At 36.4% G+C, this 14,942-nt stretch overlaps 1 protein-coding gene across 1 annotated transcript in view; it reads left to right on the plus strand.

Moving 5' to 3' along the window:
- Positions 1–14,942, plus strand: part of ATP10A (ATPase phospholipid transporting 10A (putative)) — a 110,359-nt gene that overhangs the window by 54,052 nt on the left and 41,365 nt on the right. Inside the window, exons 3-6 of the mRNA XM_021546625.1 lie at positions 5,711–5,796; positions 12,047–12,153; positions 12,259–12,390; positions 14,659–14,792. Of these exons, the coding sequence (XP_021402300.1) occupies positions 5,711–5,796; positions 12,047–12,153; positions 12,259–12,390; positions 14,659–14,792 (459 nt within the window). The remainder of the gene's footprint in view (positions 1–5,710; positions 5,797–12,046; positions 12,154–12,258; positions 12,391–14,658; positions 14,793–14,942) is intronic.

Consider the following 14,942-nt stretch of genomic DNA (forward strand, 5'->3'; position numbering starts at 1 on the left):
GCAGTAGCAGTGTGGGTTGTACATAGAGTTTTGGGAATCCTTGAGAGGCTTGGTTTGTGGTTTAGTTGAAGCACTGAGCTAATACTGAGGTTGGCTCTTAAAGACTATGCTCCCATTCATTTATTTCAGTGACTAGCTTTTGGAACAGGCAGATACCACTTTCTTAATTGTCCAGATTAAGGTCTATATTTCAGCCTTGACATACACCACTCTCCAGCACTACTATAGTCCATAAATCAATTTATTCACACCACCATAATTTTCAGTGCATTGCTCAGGGTGGCCATCATCCTGAGGGACATTAAAACTTGCATGTGTATATTTTCAGTGTTGTTGCCATATTTTTTTGCTACTTTTGTTCCGTGATTGACTACCAGCAGTTTCTTCAGCTGGCTGTTACAGAATTATTGGGATCTTCCTAGGTCTTGCAAGCAATACATTTTCTTTTCTGCGACCAGGATATTGCACTGTTCCCTCATATTATTTTCTGCAAAGAGGAAAACTCTGGTCAGCCAGAGGAAGATCAGCTCCCTAAAATGTATTTGACTTGCTCAAATTGTTCCAGTGTTTCTGGATAATGAACATGTGTTACTTTTAAACAAACAATACTGAAAAAAAAATCCAATTATAGTAATAGTTTTAAGTGTGAAAAACAGAATAGTTAAATTCTGATGTGCAGCTGGAATTTCTTAGTTCCTAAACAGCATAGATCCAAATGTTTCTTCCTTTTCTTGTGAATTAGTGGCACAGATAAATTGTACCATAGAGACTTAAGCAGTTTAGACATTAAAACATTTCACTCTTTCAGTATATAAACAATTTATATGCTTTGGATACATACCATCAGTATGTAATTCCAGTTGCACACTAATAAAAGGTCAGATTAATTTTATAAGGTCAAGACAGGGTACTGCTATATAAAGCAGTAACAGGATGGACCAATGCATTAACAGGACGAGTTCTTAGTGCACTTAAAAGCTTTTAAACTGGAAAAGCTATTTTTCTGGCTGAGGCAGTTTTTTGTCTATTAAATATTTCCTTTCAGTTGTCCCCATGACTCCATTTCTCCTTTTTCTGTTTCCTCCAGACATAGATGCCAAAACAAATCCCAGATCCCTCATCAGCCCTGCACTGCAGGGAGAAGTCTGGATAAGATCCCCAGCATAGCCAGTAAACACAATGTGATAAGCAGGTAGCTGCCACTGCCACCCAAGGGCATCCTGGGCACCCATTGCTGTCCTGATGGAGGGAAGGACTGAACATCAAAGTCAGGATTCTGCAGCAGTAAAGTAGGGCAGATGAATAAAGGAAAACATTTTAATAACTATGCATTATTAATATCACTAGCAGGCTACTAAATCACCCATACAACAGGCATTTAATGAAGGGAAATATGTTGTTTGAACATTGTGTAATTGTCAAACTGACTCATCTGGCATGCTTTGCTTCTTGAGCTATGACAGTTTCGTGAGGTTGCCAGCAGAACTGAAAAGGTTGGCATTTCACTGTGGAGATTCAGAGTCATCTTACAGCTGAAGCTACAAAGTCATATTGGAGACAGCTAAATTCAGTCTGCTTTTTTGTGACAAATCTTTATACTGTCTTCATCTATCTACCTGTTGGTTTCCCACTGTATAAAGACATTATAACATTTTCTTAACCCTCAACACTTCATCTTTTTAGGGTATAAGACACAGCCAAGTTATTGCAGACCTAAGATATTGTTTTAAATGGAACCTTTTGTCAGATTTAATACCTAGTGCATTGTTAAAAGGCTAGTCACAAAACCCTTTGCATCTGCAATTTGACTTTAATTTGAAATTCAGCTTTGAAGGAATCAGTATTTAGCAGGTTTTTGCAGTTTGACTAGGTCTGCTTATGTAAGGAAAACACACTTTTCCATTGCCACATTTAGATTAAGAATGAATTTTCTGAGGCTTTAAGAAAGTGGAAGAAATAGGATATATGTATAGGATGTTAAACATTTTTCTAGCAAGAGGAGTCCTGAAGAAATGAAATACATTCCATGGAATCCCTGACTATATAAAATACCCAATGTAAGTATCACCATGTGTCCTCTTGACAAATTTCAAGCTTTCAGAAATACCTATGAAGGCATTCTGACTTCCTAAGAAGTCAGCATTTTTTGTCCAAGAAAAGTAGTAGACTAAAGCTATCTTGGCAAAATCAAAAAGTGAAGTCAGGGATTTGATGGAAGTCTGTTCCTTACTGTTCTTGCTGAATCAAAGCCCTTCTTTTTCTTTTTTTTTTTTTCTTTTCCTGGTTTTTTTTTTTTTCATTTTTATATGACATAATATGGCAGAAGAGTTGAGCAAGAAATGGATTTTACTCCATCAATTTATCTCAAGCATAATTTAATTTAATACTCTTCTGAAGCATAGTAAATTATTAGAGCATGGGTCTGGGCTCCAGGTTAAACACTACCTAGTAGCAAAACATCTGCCTCGAATGAAAGTAATAAGTTTTGCTTTACTTTATTTTATGGGGGCTTATCCTTAGAAATAGTTATAGCAAGTAAAAGGTACATTGTAGCAAAAGTAGACCTGGTTGTTCAACAGAAATAATATGACTGACATGAACAGAATTTAGCCGTGTCCTTTGCTGTCCTACAGTTTTGTAAAATCCTCTGGGGAACCTCTGTGCAATCAGTGAATCTCTCCCCATCATCAATTGTGTAGGCCAGTGGTGCACAAGGCAAAAGTTTGGGACAGCTGCTGAGGTACCAGATAAAAAATTATACATGCCTTCAGAAAGTTAAAAAAATGCCCCCAGCTGCTTTTTGTGTATGACCCAGCCTTGCACAGGAGGATGATGAGAACACCACAGAAGTCAAGATTTCAGGGAGTTTAGGCACTGGAAAACCTCATCTCAGATTGCAGTCTGTCTAGGCATGGAGCTTTTCATCCCTCTTGGTACTGGGACAGCTTTAATGTCCAGCAGTTCTCCAAGTGAGAAGTAAGATACACGAAGTCAGGCACATCAGGTAACTACTGTGCAAAGATCTAGGCCAGTTAGATTTTGAACCATATTTTGAGTTTGTTTGTTGTGTCTTAACAGTGATGCAGAAATTCAGTGTAAGAAAAAAATAAAGGTAGTGGTGGAGAATTTTTTTTCATGGACTTTTACCAAGAAAAAGAGCAAATATGTGCATTGTAAAAGCAATGCTTTTGGCTTTAACTTCTGTCAAACTGCAGCTTCTCTTAGCTGCTAATACATGAGAACATCATCAGTTTGTGTTTCAATTGCTGCCAAAGTGTGAGTATCAGCATTAAAAAGAGCAAAACTTTGATCATTGTGAAATCCTACATTAAATTTGTGCTTCACTGAAAGCAGTCACACACAGGCTGTGTTTAACATATTTGTTTTTTCATTTACCAAAAGGTATTTTCACATCAAAACAGTGTCATCAGCTGTAATATACAGTGTATATTTGCCCTTCCATTTCACAGGGCAGAGATGGAGCAGTTTGATATATTAATAAACCAAAGAACTTTAGCTATAAATCAGAATTCATCAGCTTTTTTTCCTTATGTAAACTACTATTCTAATTGGATTTTCACTCCCAGATATTATCTGTGTAAAGACCATAATCACATATTTCAAGTTAATTGCAACAAAACACAAATATACAGACAGATTTAATGATGAAGGACTTTCAGTTCCAAAACTGAATCATACATGAAAAGAAATCAACAAACAAAGGAGGGAGAAAGACAATATTGCATAGTACTGATGGGGAGGTCGAGTACATTTAGTCCTCTCTGATCCTGACAGGATCTATCTTTTTTGTGAAGACTTTAGGAGGCTCTAGATTTAAGTACCTTTTTTAATCTTTATCTGTGGAATATAAACCTTTGTGGGAGGTTTTCTTAGCAGAAAGGGAATTCAGCTGTCCAACCATTCTAGAAGGTAATGTGTCCAACCACATTCTCTCTGCTGAGTTCAGCAGCCATACAAAACCTGCATTTGATTACACTGGGCTTTATTATAAGGTGTCTCTAGGATTCCCTCACAGACATTCATCAAAGATGTTAGGATTAATTTCTTTGCTTTTTTAAGACCATTGAATGAAAATTTGTGCTAAATTTAATGTATTATACATATGATGTTATAATAAGGAGAAATATTTCCCATTCCATCCAATTTATAAATGCAGTTTAAGCTATAGTAGTGAGTATTTGTAGATTATTTTTCCTATACCTTTTATTTTTTTTTCTTCTGACAAGGAACATACTGGGGCAAGGAAGGAAAATATCATCTAGGACAACAGGCAGGTGTTATTTCTTGCTAAGGCTCAGGTTCTTGACTGCCAACCTTGATGTAATTTGGGGAGTCTGATTGTCAGCAAAGCAGTCTCAACTCAGAGCTGTCCTTTGTTTTTACTACTTTCCCCCCCGCCCCTTGTTTACAAGCTGAATTCTGCACGTCAAAATTTTTCATTCCTCCAGTGGGCTGTAGCTGTCTCTAAGTGACAGCCCATTTTCACAGTTCTCTTTATCATCTCATGTTTCAGTACAAAAAAGGTTTTCAAAAGTCTCAGGTGTGGGTGGTTTGAATTGTCACGTATATAGTGTAAGTCTGTCTTTCTTCCAGGTGTAACCAGCAGAAAAATGGAGGGTGTTGGTTTTGATCCTTACATATCCTCTAGTTTCTTTTATCTCTTACTCAAAATCTGGTTTCTTTCACCTGAGTAGAGTCAACACCAAAAAATCCCAGAGACACCTGTGCGTTTCAGAGAAACTGGCAGTAAGACTGTGTCTGTCATGTGATTACAGGTTCTCAGTCAACTATTCTCACAAGTGTACTCTAAAAAGTAGTGGTTGGGGTCTCCAGCAGCTCAGCAAAACCATTATAAAACATAACACATAAAGTGCTGTCACTACTGAAAGCTTAATGTGATAATTTGCAATTAATTCTTTGCTTCAAGTGCTATGCAAAGCAGTTTTATAGAAGTTGTCCTCATTGATGGAGATAAACAGCCTTCTCTGCAGCACCAGGATCAGATATGTCTGCTTTCAACGTGTAGTTTGAGATAGCAAAAAAAGGAGAACCTTCGTTTTTATTTAACAAAGTAATTCTGCTGTGATACGATGTTTTTCCTCAAACATAACAAGGCGCTAACTACAGGTAAACTTAAATAGTCAGCAACAATACAGTTTCAGAGTAATGAGCTAGACAATCAAGAAGGTTTTTAAGTGATAATTAAGCAAAAGTTATTCTGCTATATGTGTAATTTACTATAGTAGACTAATTCATCTCTGTTGGCATAAAGCAATTAAGAAAGCTTGCTAACATTTCAAAAACTCGTGTTAGCTTTTTAATAATTGGCAGTGTATTGACTTATATTGTCCTACATTTTCACTGGCTTCATTTAACATGAAGGATAATGATAATATTAAGACTTTGAGATTTTTCAGGTAAATTTCATTTTTCCACTACAGACCAAAATCATTTGATATCTTCCAGTTGCAGAACAGAAGTGATCCTTGTAAGGGAGATTTCGGGAGGCATCTTAGGAATTTTTTTTATCCTGGTCCCTTTGATTTTCAGTGCCAGTAGTCTGCACCATTGCTTTCATTGCCTTTGGAAGAAAATGGACTTTATTATATTACAAAAACTAGAAAATAAGTGATTTTGGATATAATTTTCAAGTCTTTGCTCTAAATAATGAACACTCTTATTATTCCAGGATTCAGAATTTGACCCCTTGAAGTTCACCAGTGTGATTGAATGTGAGAAGCCAAACAATGACTTAAGTAGGTTTCGAGGTTACATGTGAGTATTTCATATAGTATCCTTCAGTATACACTCTTTTTCTCTAATATAGAATAAAATAAATGCTTGTTTGCTTTGGGCTATCTTCTGTAAGTTGCATCATCATCACATCTAAATATGGCTGCATATTTAAGGCTCTTTTAGAGATTCCTCACTTCAAGGTGAGATAGGAACCTCATGTTTTCATTCTTTAGGATGGATTTATTTGCTCCCTTCAATCAGCTTACACTACAGAAATGAATGTATGAAGCACTGCATTTGTAGGCACTCATCTCCTTTTCCTCCATGGATCAAAAAAGCCCATCTGGAAATGGGAAGAAATAGAAAATAAGTCCAAGAGAGGCAACAAACAAGCACAATCTGTTGTACACTTTCATGAAGATGGTTCTATTGGGTGTTTCTTTTAATATATGTATCATTGAGGAAAATCAGAAGGCAAAACTGATATTTCTCCAGCTATGGCACTGTTCCTTTCTTCTCATTCAGATAAAATGAAATTATTGGCTCACACAGTTGGTATGCTTGTGCATTACCACATCACCTATGCTCACTTGACTTAATTTTAAACAAACAGAACTACATTAACAGGGTGCTTATCTCTGGCCAATCAGTCCTGCTCAGGAACAATATTTTAGGATATGCAAAGTGCTTTGTTTCTTATGTAGCCTGATCTGTACTGTCAAGGTATGTTGATTTGGTGGCTTAGGAGATGCACTCTTGCATGACTTATTTTTCTACAGTCTGTTAACCACAGGGAGAGTGAGAGCCCAGGATACATAATTATTGCTCAAATTTTAATGGTGAGACTTAAACTGACACAAATTCCATTTTAAATACAATGATTTACCACCCATGTTGATTAGGAGTGATAAGCAGTATTAAAGTATGTAAATGTCACAAGGTAAATTGCTGGAGCTTGGGGAGTTTTTTTATAGTGATGCCATTTACCACTATAGTTATTACTCTCAGATGTCACTGATTGTGTAGGATGTACTGTCAACTGGTGTAAATCAGGACAGTTTCTTTAAACTACATCAAGTTGTAGTGTGGGAAAATGTGTTCCTTTCTTTAGCAGCACAAAGCTCTACGGTTCATGTGAAGAAAAAAGTTTAGTATTAGACATTACGGCATGAGGGTGTGTAATAGAGAGCCTGCACTACTGTAGACATGCCATTTCCAGATATGGAAATGGAAAGTTTGGCAGCTTTTCTAGTACACTTTACGTGTGAATCTTAGTCCTCAAAATATTGAGCAGAATACTGTAGAAAATATGCATAAATTTTTCTTCCATTGTATTTTTATTTATTTACTCCATGTGGAAAAGACCTGTGGCATGTAAGCTACAGAACCATTTGAATTACATAACAGAAAACATGGTATTATTTGTTTGATGACTGTTGTTTAGTATTGATTATATTTAATTGTCTTTATACTTTACAGTTTCACAAATTATGTGAATATATTTTGATACAAATTTTGAATCTGGCAGAAAGCATCAGGTGATTTCCAGCTCTCATTAGCTATGTTCCAAGAGATTTACAGCTAAAGGACCATGGGCCATTAGAATTAGAGAGTGGGGAGCACCCCCTGAACAAATACATTTCCAATCCCCTAATTTATCACAGAAGGAGGATTTTTGCTGCCACTTTTTAGAGTTCCTTCATTAGTATAATGGAATGAGGAATCTATTTCAAATCATACTTTAACAAGATGAATAGCAATTAACACATTTAAATTGAAACATGTCATTGTCATGTCAAACTCAGATCTTAATTCTTTCAAAATTTTACCAGTAGTTCCTGCTTGAAATAATGGATCAGATAGCTACCAGCCAATAATAGCTTGACTGAAAAGAAATGATACCTAAATAGTAATCCCATGAAATAATAGCCTTTCAGCAGATCCATATGTAAAAGCTATGCTGAAACATTAATGCCAACGTTTCCTAGACATTTTAACCACTTAGTGGGATTACAGTTTTGATTCATGTTTTTTTTTCCTGTATGAAATGTGGTCTTTTGTTTTAATGTCTGTACTGACAGATCTTTCAGAAAATAGAAATATTTGTGTGTGTATGCTATAAACATGTAAAAAATTCTGTCAGGTAGCCATTGTAGCACAGGCAGGCCAGGATAAAAGGAGACATGATATTAAAAAAAAAAAAAAAGATACTGCAAAATGCATTGAGATGGGCCTAGCCTTATCCTACAGCTGAAAAAGTATAAATGCACATTAATGCATCTGAATTTTTCTGTTGTATTGCCACAATCTGCATTGAACATGCTTGGGGTGTGCAGATGCACTGGCAGACTACCAGTTCTATTCAGGTGCTTGCTTTAATATTCTTTTGCAGTTTCTGCAACCCTTCTAACCCAAGCACATTCCCTCACTTTTATTTCTCCATAAACATATGCTGTGTAAGAAGAACAGAACAAAACCTAACATGCCCCCTGCCCCTATGTGTCTAGCCAGATTATGTATAGTATGCATGGCAAACATTCAAAAATCCAATTCCAGGTTCCAAAAATAGAATATTTGCTTTAAAATCTTGTTTATACCTTTTTGTGTGTATATGGGCAAGGGAAAAAGAGAAGATGTAATTTAAATTTTCACTTTTCAGCTTTTTTGAAAATAATAATTTTATTCTTAGACAAGAACATAAAATTTTAGCTGATCATACCAAAATAAGTATAGCTTGGAATTGTAGGAAGAATCAGATGAATACATGTGTGTATTCCTATTTCAAAGGTTCTCATAAGGTAACAAACCCAAATTAATATAAAAACATGTTACAATTTTTTTAAAGAAAAAACAGATATATATCTATAATGATGTCTCTTTAATGTGCTATAGTAACTACTCCACTTCTGGATTAAAAAACCAAAACAGACTAATTTTAACCCAGACTAAATTGAGAGTCAGGAAGTTTCTGACTGGTAATGTTCATTGACATCATGTTTAAGATTTGTGAATATTTTCTTTGGGAGTGTCAAGCCTTGGAAGATAATGCCAGGTCTACCATTTCCTTTGTAAGACACTTGATAAACCAGAAAGTGAAAGAAAATACTCCCTTTTGAATACAGTCATCATTGGTTACCTTGTTATTTAATGCTGGTAAACACATAACAAGATAAAACATAATAGAAAGCTGAAGTGAGCTGGCATCAGAGTAATTTTTGCATTGCTGTATTAAACCAGAGGCTTACTTCCGTATAAAGACTTTCAGAGTGCTGTAGCATAATAGAAGTTAATTGCAAATTATCTGCCCATTTCTCCTAATTTGTGGTACATTTGTACTTTAGATGTGAAGATACCACATTTTTGCAGTGTCACCCATGTGAGAAATTGCAGAGAAAAAGAGCGTTGCACCCACACTTGCTTGTGCATTTCCTCACAACTTAGCCTTTGCATTCCAGGCATCTGAGTGGCTTCAGCCAGACACTATTATAAAGAATGACAGAGAAAATTTTCCTTCTTTGCCTGTAACTTACACTGGCCAGAATCCAGAAAGGGGAAAAGCAGCCCCTCTTCAGTCTTTGTAACAAGCTTAAGGTTTATAACTCTGCAGGACTAGAAATGGGAGCTAGGCTGTCTCTCAACCCAGACTCAAAGTTTACAATTGGCAGGTTTGTTATCAAAGTGAGCAGTTTTATCTAACTCTAGTTTTCATTATTTTTTAATCCAGACCTTTTATCATCAGTGCCCAACTGTTTTATATGTATGTTGTGTTACCAAGTCACTGGGAGTGACTGCAGACAAGAGGCAAATTATCAGTTTCCTCCAGCCTCTGCTGGCTTCTTCCAGATTTTTATTTCATCCATGTTTTCTAAAGATTTGGTGAGCAACAGTTGAGTTCTCTGACTTCATTTGGATATGGAAAAGTAAAAAGCAGTACCAAATGCATATAAGATGTCCTAAGAAGGCTCATCCTGTGGGCGAGGACAGTAGATTGGGGTTTTAACACCTACAGGTTAACTTCAGATGTTGCACAATTGTTCTGGAGTTGTTTTGTAAGCTAAGCTAGTAAGAACAAGTACATAATTGTATATGAAGTTTGCCATATACAATATACCTGGCACAGTCCACTGTTACTATGAAGTGTAAAAAATTAGAGAAGGTTATAAAACTATAAGCCAGAGCAAGTACCACTTAAGTAGGTTTATCTCTAAAAAGTCCCATTTATTAACAGGAATCATAATTATCATTTGGAGATTTTATTAGAAATTCAAACAGTCTCATGATTTATAAGAAAGCCTAATGCAGAATTTAGCCTTAAAAATCAGAGGAATGACAGAATCCTGGTAGCAGTGTAATTTTGACAGTACAGAATCATTAAGAAATTATTTCCCACAGTTTAAGCACAGACAAATTGACACCTACTGACATTCTGCCAGAGGGATGTTGGGCAGCCCCCCAGCTGATGCTGCTTTGGCAAAAGATGAGACAGCTGGTTAAGGAGGTGTGCTGAAAAGAACAGAAGTAAAAGCTCTGTTCTTCTGTCTGAGACTGGTAGAGAGGATGGGCTGAGCAGGGGAAGTTGTCTCCTGACTAAAAAAACACCTTTGACTTTCGTGTCAGAGTTGCAAATTTGGTGTTATCCCCTTCTTTCTTTCTCAGTTTCTGGCAGCTAGTGAGATGTTATCACTGCTGCTGCTACCTCAGCAGTCAAACCCAGTGCTTTTTCTCCATCCCTGCAGAGAAAAGCTAAACATACTTCTTGAAGCACCAATACTTTTTATATATATGCATATCTTTTGAGGAGAGGGTGGGTGTATAATATGTTGTGCTGAACTAAAAGACTGTGTGTGTATATATACACACAGGTATATTCTGCTTAATAAAACCATTGACTGTTGAGGTTATGTAGCATAACTAGCATTACAGAATATTCTGCAAGTGGTCCTAGTAGACTGGGACAAGTACAAAGAACTCACCAATGTGAACCTCTTCTTCTTGCAAATCTCAGGGTATTTGGTATAGTTCCTAGGCCTGAGATCCTAGGAGCATGTACAGTTTTGGCCCTCATTTTGAAAAAGAGAAGAATCTAACAGGGAAAAGCGTGCATATATAACCCAGATGTGAAGGCTTAGAAAATAGGAAGCAAATAAAAAGAATTCCACCTTTACATAAAAAGGACAATTTTAATCCGGTTTGCAGATATCAGGGGATGGAGGATTTTCAGTGCTTAAGTCCAGGTAGACAATAAGATTGATGTTGCAGCAACACAATACTAATTTTAGTGTAGCATATTGAAAGCATGATGGTTTTGATGGTCTGAAAGTGAGGACAACATTTAAACAATCCAGATTAGCTTTAGTCTTCTCTGAGGCATTGGGGTACTTCAGTTGATAAAATGAATTTTTGTTCATTTGAAAATGGTTTTAAACTATTATTTGATTTGTCTTTTTTAGTAGTAAAAATTCTAATACCATTTTAAATTGCTATTATTGTTTAGCATTTCCCTGTTAATTCTCATAAGGCTATTTTATGTATTTCTCTGTCAGCTGAAATTTCAGTCAGTTTATGCCCAGCAGATAATAAGTTGTAGTGGAAATGTGACTTTATTCCTGTGTTTTGGTGTTAGTCAACAAGAATCCTCAGGGTGCAGGCCTTCCTTAGATGGTTGCTGAGACAGTTCTGAAAATAATTTCTTTTGTTCTCACTGATACACGGAATAAAAACATGAAATATTTTTCCTTTTTTTTCACTGAACTAATGTGTTTTAACCCTGGCACATCTTCCTTAGTATCACTGCTTCTGAAACAGTCATTTCCCAATTTCCCTATCTCTTTAGAGGATTTCTTTAGTAAGCACATGTGAATAGTGGGTTAATTATATCCAGTACACAGCTGCTTTTAGGTGGACTGGATTAACTGTGATTGCTCAGGCAGTTTACACACGCATAGGAAGTCCAGTGCATTTTCCAAGCATTAGCTAGGCTGCACACATGCTGTCGATTTGGCCCACAATATCACTAGTGAGCATTTGTCCAGAACATTTGTATATCCAACAGCAACTGGTATTGCTCCAGCTGGGCTCCTGCATGTTAGGGATCCTTGGGTAAGTAATATCAGTTTTCAAAGTGCAACAGAGAACCTTCCCAGGAGGAAGATTCAATGAAATATTTTGCCATCAAATTGGAAAATCTTCTTAAACACTGAAGATGTTTCCTGGACTTGTTGTATTACAAGTATGATGTAACAAGCTTAACGTTTTGACATGCTGTGTTTTGTTTTAAAATTTTCTGTAGTATTCATAAAAGTGGGAAAAAGGATGGACTCTTCAAAGAGAATCTTTTGTTACGTGGATGTACCATTAGAAACACAGAAGAAGTTGCAGGAATAGTAATCTATGCAGGTAAGAACTGCTTTTCTGTCTTACAGAGCATACGTACCACCTTTTTATAGCTATAAAATAATAGCCAAGTTCCATATGACATGTTTGGTGCAATTCTTTCTGCAGGGCATGAAACCAAAGCTTTGTTAAATAACAATGGGCCACGTTACAAGCGCAGTAAGCTTGAAAGACAGATGAATGCTGATGTCCTGTGGTGTGTCCTCATACTTCTAATCATGTGTCTGTTTTCTGCCATCGGTAAGTGCTCTTTACTTGTAGAAACATTACTATTTAAGTTAAGTATTACATTGTCTTGGGATTCATGCACTTAGCTTTATCAAAAACATACATGTCAGCCAAAATAAAAAATCCATAAAGCTGTCTCCATACTTATTTTTGTCAAAAATCAAAATGTCTTGATACACAAGCTGATCTAAATACATTCTTAATCTCAATGAAATATATGCTATTAGTACCAGAGATCTGAGGGCTTAGATTATACTACACGTGATAGCATTCAAAAACATCAAGCCCAGAAAAGCCCCCAGTTTATATGTAGTCTCCTCAAAATTACAGGTGGTAGAGTGTAACTTGTCATTAATTAGGGAAGTAGAGTAATTTATGAGCACAGAGTAAACATAATCAGTACACTGGCATTCCCCAGTACTACTTATTAAATTGAGGGCACAGTGCACAACATGGACTCACTGTCCCTAAGGCTGCAGCCATAACATAGAAGAAGTAAGCAAAAGTCTGCATAAATCCAAGCAGAATATTCTCCAAACTTCTGGGAGTGTTTAAGGAAATGCTTCAGTTCAGGTTATGTCTCCTTAGGCCTTTTTTCTGTTAATTTGTGAGAAAGAATTGAGTTTTACATTTGGCACAAAAAATGATTTTTTATATATGGCATGTGAATTCCATTTCCTTAATATTTGTGTGTTCTGTAATGTTTGCATGTGAGTCATATGGCATAAACACCAGAATGTTTCTTAACAACCATGGTGTAGTTTAATAACAATCTTATGCCACTTTAAACATCTCACTGTGCCTTTTTCCAGGTATTGCTAGATGCTTAAATATGAGTATTTCCAGTTGTGAACCAGCCAGCTTATTTGTTTCCACTGAGTTCATGGCACACTTGTGTAGTGTTTCAGTGTTGGGGAGCCCAGTCCTCAGGACTGAAGTGTCGTGGTGAGGCTTCACAGCAGGGAGTTACTGCCTGCAGTGTCCCCTCTGCCACCACCCCCGGGGTGCCCTGCGAGTGGCTCCAGCCAGCTGGGGCTGTCCAGAGGTGGCACTCAGCAGGTGACAGGGGCGCCTTCCCTTCTGTCCCTCTGCTACAAGGCTGGAAGCCGCCAGCAGAGGGCCAGAGCAAAGCGCTCCAGATGCTGGCAGCCACAAACAGCTGGAAAGAAATTTGATCGAGCCCTTTCAGTTGCCTGGTGCTCTGCAGAAGCCAGGCCATTTTCACACCTCCTGTCAATAAAGTATAACTGGAGATACAATTATTTTGAAAATCTAAGGGTATTTATGAAACAAACCTATGTAGGTCATTCTCAGTGTGGAGCTTTCTATTTTTGCTCTCAAGAATAAATATATATATATCAACAAAGACATCATGTATTTGATCTCATGTTGGTAGTATAAGGACAAAATAATGTGCTCACGTATGTGTTTTTATTTTTCAAGCATTCAGTACTGGGTTTATGTATCAAGATGTAAAGAATCTTGTCAAAGGATGATTTACAGAAGATTATTTTTAAAGTAGACCTTTGTCCTTTATTTCTGATTTTCAGAATCAGAAAAATTTTTACTGTATAGTGATAGCTTGAATGCTTTTTGTTGCAGAAGAATTCCTCCTTGTTTTTTACACCTTAAAAACATCAGGCATACCATTTTAGGATTTTAAATCTTAGTGCTGTACTTAAAAATACAACATTCTGTCTCTTTTGCAAGAATGTAATTTTCCCAAAACAATAAAAATTTTACCATTATTTAATTACCAGCACAATCAATTAAAAAAAAAAATCCATTTTGAGCAAGACCTAGAATTTTTTTTGCTCTTCATTCCTCAGCTTCCATGCTGTTGACACAACTGATACTGTTATTTCATTAGTTTTGTGCATGTGGTGGATACAATTCACAGTAAAGTTTCTTCTAAAGCTGGTTTACTGATAGCTGACTGACGATATATGTCATAGAAATTAATAATTTTCTGAAGAAGTGTAGTTTTCTTTGGTGATTACAAAAACAGTCTAAACTACTAATTTAGACTAGGCAGCTCGCTTTATTTAGATAAAGTTATGTGAAATGAGTCTTGCGTGGCTTAAGGACAGCCAAAATCCTTTCTCAAACTTCAAATCCCAAGGCAGAAAAAAACATAGGTTTGGGGCATTTTTCAGAAGTCATGCAGAATATTTGAAAACAAATAACAATTTCCTGCATAACTCTTAAGAACAAGGTCATACCATAAGCATTTTTCCTTGGAGTTAATTTGCTTTTTTCTATCTTCCAATTTTTGTGCAGGTCATGGTCTATGGGTATGGCAATATGATGAGAAGAAGAAACCAATTTTTGATGTTCCAGGGCCTGATGGCAAATATTTGTCACCTGCTTTAGCTTCAGTATATTTATTTCTGACAATGATCATAGTGTTCCAGGTAATCAAGTTGTACATGCTGTCACTTCTGCTCCTACTTGGCTGCAATAACATTATATATGTGCAATATATGTAGTACTCATTTTACCACTAAGGCATATAAGAAGCTATATAAGCACTAAAAAGATCCCAGAGGGTTGTAATCAGTAGC

Source organism: Lonchura striata, chromosome 2 (genome assembly GCF_046129695.1).
Source record: "Lonchura striata isolate bLonStr1 chromosome 2, bLonStr1.mat, whole genome shotgun sequence".
Classification (NCBI taxonomy): domain Eukaryota; kingdom Metazoa; phylum Chordata; class Aves; order Passeriformes; family Estrildidae; genus Lonchura; species Lonchura striata.